This window comes from Mustela nigripes, chromosome 12 (assembly GCF_022355385.1).
Source record: "Mustela nigripes isolate SB6536 chromosome 12, MUSNIG.SB6536, whole genome shotgun sequence".
NCBI lineage: Eukaryota > Metazoa > Chordata > Mammalia > Carnivora > Mustelidae > Mustela > Mustela nigripes.
This window is the reverse complement of record NC_081568.1, coordinates 152,892,976-152,896,598: the sequence shown is the minus strand read 5'-3', so window position 1 is coordinate 152,896,598 and position 3,623 is coordinate 152,892,976. Positions and strand designations below refer to the sequence as shown.

General features: G+C 41.6%; 1 protein-coding gene across 1 annotated transcript; it reads right to left on the bottom strand.

Moving 5' to 3' along the window:
* Positions 1-2,462: 2,462 nt before the first annotated feature.
* Positions 2,463-3,413, bottom strand: LOC132028150 (olfactory receptor 2G3). Its single transcript, XM_059416764.1, has one exon. It carries the CDS (start codon positions 3,411-3,413, stop codon positions 2,463-2,465), a length of 951 nt encoding a protein of 316 aa, XP_059272747.1.
* Positions 3,414-3,623: the final 210 nt, after the last annotated feature.

Here is a 3,623-nt window from a genome sequence, read left to right as displayed (position 1 = left end):
TAGAGCTATATTAATGGGAAACAAAAGTGCCTTTTGACTCTGGCAACTGCTGCTCCCCCCAAATGTCAAGGACTGATATTTGATGCCATTATCCCCAGTCAACTTACCGATGAATCACTTCCTCTCTTCCCCAGCCCTTAGACCCACTCACCCACCAAGGACTTTCACACCATGTTGATGATAAACTGCACTGTCCAGGAGGACCCAGACTTTCTCCCTCTGGCAGAGCAAAGGAAGGCTTTTTGGATGGCCACTGAATCCCTGGGTGCCTGGGAGAGGCCTCAATTCCTCCTTCTTTCCTCTCTTGCCCCAGGATGGCACCCAATTTTCCCAAGCCAGGTGTATATCTTAGGATGAGGTGTGTGTTCTCATGGTTTGCCTGGTGGTACAAGTAGAAGTGTAGGGTTGTTGGGTGCATATTCTCTCATGGAGGTGAAGGAGGAATTGGGGGAGTTGAGACCTTGTGACTCTCAAATAAAGTACTCCTTTCTGCTGCTCTCACTTTTATCCCACAGGGCTGCATCTGCACTTTAAGCAAGCCCCATGACCTTGCCCTCATTGGCGTGGTATGTGTCCATGTGCTAGCACAAGTAATGTAGCATGAGGAGGATGAGGAGGCAAATCTAGAGGAAGGATACAGCCATGATCATACCTGCAGTGATGGTGATGTCCGTTCCCCACAAGGTGATGAACATACAAGGGTTGAGCTGGTGGCAGGGCTGTGACATGATGTTGGGGCTGCTTATCACTGACAGGTGTGGGGCATCCACTCTGATAGAGGCTGAGAGAACAGCAGAGTGGTGGTGAGGGCTGTGCCTGCTTGCTCCTGACCCTCAGCAGACTATATTTTAGTTGCTCTTTTAAACTTTGGCTTTTTTTTCTGTGCCCCTAAACATCTGGGCTGGTATGGATCGGTGGCCTGGGAATTACTGTGTCAGAAGTCTCCTTATAAAACCTGGACCCTGTTCCCTCTATTATCATAGCAGAGAGAGAACATAAACCATGGTGTTTGCCATTTTCTCTGCCTCAGGGAGAGTTCCAGCCATTTTTCCACTGTAGACAGATTTTAAGTGCTAGGCCATTTAGAGTCTAGCTTCTGTTTTAAATCATGACTTTGTGTGCCTTGGGACATCCAGGACTGGTGTGAAATAGGGTCCCAGAGATCCCTGAGGCAGCAGGCAGGGTAGGGTGCCCAGAACCTGTTGTGTCTGCAATATCAAGATATATAGGGACCATAACCACAGCACTTGCCAGCCTCTGTGATTTGGAAAGATTTTCAACACTTCCCCCACCATTTGGCAGGGTTTTAGGGCTTGCTCCTTTATATCTCATTGTTCCTTTAAGCCATAACTTTTTTCTGTGCCCCAGGGCAAGTGAATATCCTCACATACTCTCACTATCACTCCCCAGGGCAGTTTTCAACATCAGGGGTGGAGGTTCACTTTGTTATTGTATCTCTATCTCTTTTGCTCTTCCCTATGAGACCTCTCTGGTTGAACAGAAGCTGTTCAGTCAATTCTCAGTTCTTTTTAGGAGAATTTGCTCTATCAATTGCTGTAGATTTGGTGCATCTATGAAGGATATGTTTAGGGTCTTCCTTCCTTATCATCTTACATCAGGCCTTCTCCCAGTAAGTCCTTCTGTTTTGCAGTTACAATGAAAATAAAAATTACTATATGTATTTTAGAATATGAATATTCACATTTAACTGAGAAAATATCAATAAAAAGAGTGTGAAAACTGCCATTTTTTGGATGTTCTATTTACAAACAATGTCAAGAAAAATGTCACCTAGTGATAAGGCACAGCTTCTTATTTCTGAAATGAAATCTAGCCTGGAAATGGGAATAAGGTATTATCTTTTTGGGTAAAACAAAAAAGAAAAATAATATGCTTAGCATATTTTGTTTCTCTTAGTATTTCTTGGTAGTTGTTTTTAAATGAAAATATGGAAAAGAACAGTTATTATGATATCCTTGTTTTTAATAAATTGATAGTATGAGAATATGTTTTTCTGACTTGGTATGGGAAGTACATATATAAAGTGCTTATTTTCCAACATGAAGCTTTAATGAAGAGACATTATAAAGTAAATTTAAGTGTTAAAACACTAAATAATTCATCAAAATGAAAACAACAACAAAAAGTAAATTGCAACCCAGACAATTGGCAAATATGTAATTATTTACTTTTATTGACTCCCTGAGAATAAATGTCAGAAATAAAATATAAACTTTGTGGTGAGGGCTACAATCTATATAAAGCTCTCTTCCCCATGGCTCAAGCTCTGAATTTAAATAAGCATATATTTTGTTTAGTTACCTGTATAAGAGGAAAATCTCCCTTGTTGGATTAAGTGAGTGTAAGTTTAACTGGGATGAAATTGGGAAATATGGTAATGTTGTTTGACTAAATAGAAGCTGGGTGACTGACTACATGTCTTGGAAACACTTCCTTGAACATCATGTTTGTAGGGAGCACATTTTTTTTTTTTTTGACAGAAGTGTTTTCAGAGCTACTTTCATGTCCTTGTTCCTTAAAGTGTAGATAATAGGATTTAAGGTTGGGGTCACCATGGTATAGAAGAGGGAGATAAACTTGCCTTGGTCCTGAGTATAGCTGTTACTTGGTTGAAGGTACATGTAGATTATGGTGCCATAGAAAATAATTACCACTGTAAGGTGGGAGGAGCAAGTGCTAAAGGCTTTGTGCCTTGCTTCCACTGACTTTATCTTCAGCACAGCTTGACTAATGAAGCCATAGGAGATAAGAATGAGTGCTGGGGGAACTAGAAGAAACAGGACACTAACCACAAAAAGTACCAACTCATTGACAGTGGTGTCCACACAAGCCAATTTGAGAAGAGCTGGTACTTCACAAATAAAATGATCAAGTCTATGGTTGCCACAAAGAGGCAATTGTAAGGTAAAAGTAGCATGGATCAGGGAATTAGCCAAACCACTGAGCCAGGAGATGGATGCTAGCTGTTGGCATAGCCGTGGGTTCATGATAGACACATAGTGAAGAGGCTTGCAGATAGCAATGTAGCGATCCAAAGCCATTATAGCCAGAAGGATACACTCAGTGGAGCCCAGTGCTAAAGAAATATAGAGTTGCACCACACAACCACCATAAGTGATAGTCTTCTCTGGACCTCGCAGGTTAACTAGGGTCTGAGGTGCGAGGCTAGTGGTGAAGCAGAGGTCCAGCAGTGAGGGGTTGCTGAGGAAAAAGTACATAGGAGTGTGGAGAAGAGGATCCAGGTATGAGATAATGATGATGGCGAAGTTCCCCACAAGCGTCAGGAGGTAGAAAAAAAGGACAAATACAAAGAGTGCAGCCTCCAGGTGAGGGTGGTCTGAGAAGCCTAGAAGGATGAAACCCATCAGGGAACTGTCATTGGCCCTTTCCATTTCTACAGAGGGAACTGTTTCTGCTAAGAGGGAAATGAGAACAGGTACATGTGAAACAATTTATCATAGAATCACAATGTACAAGTTGAAGGGGTGAAGGAAACAAACTTGTGCAACTTAATTTTTTACCCTCAATATGTAGTTGATTCAGAATATCAATCAAGTCCAATGACTCTCCAAGATTTTTGAGACTTTTGAGTGTTTTCAATT

Coding starts and splice junctions, on each gene's coding strand:
- LOC132028150 (XM_059416764.1), bottom strand. CDS start 3,413: ATGGAAAGGGCCAATGACAGTTCCCTGATGGGTTTCATCCTTCTAGGC.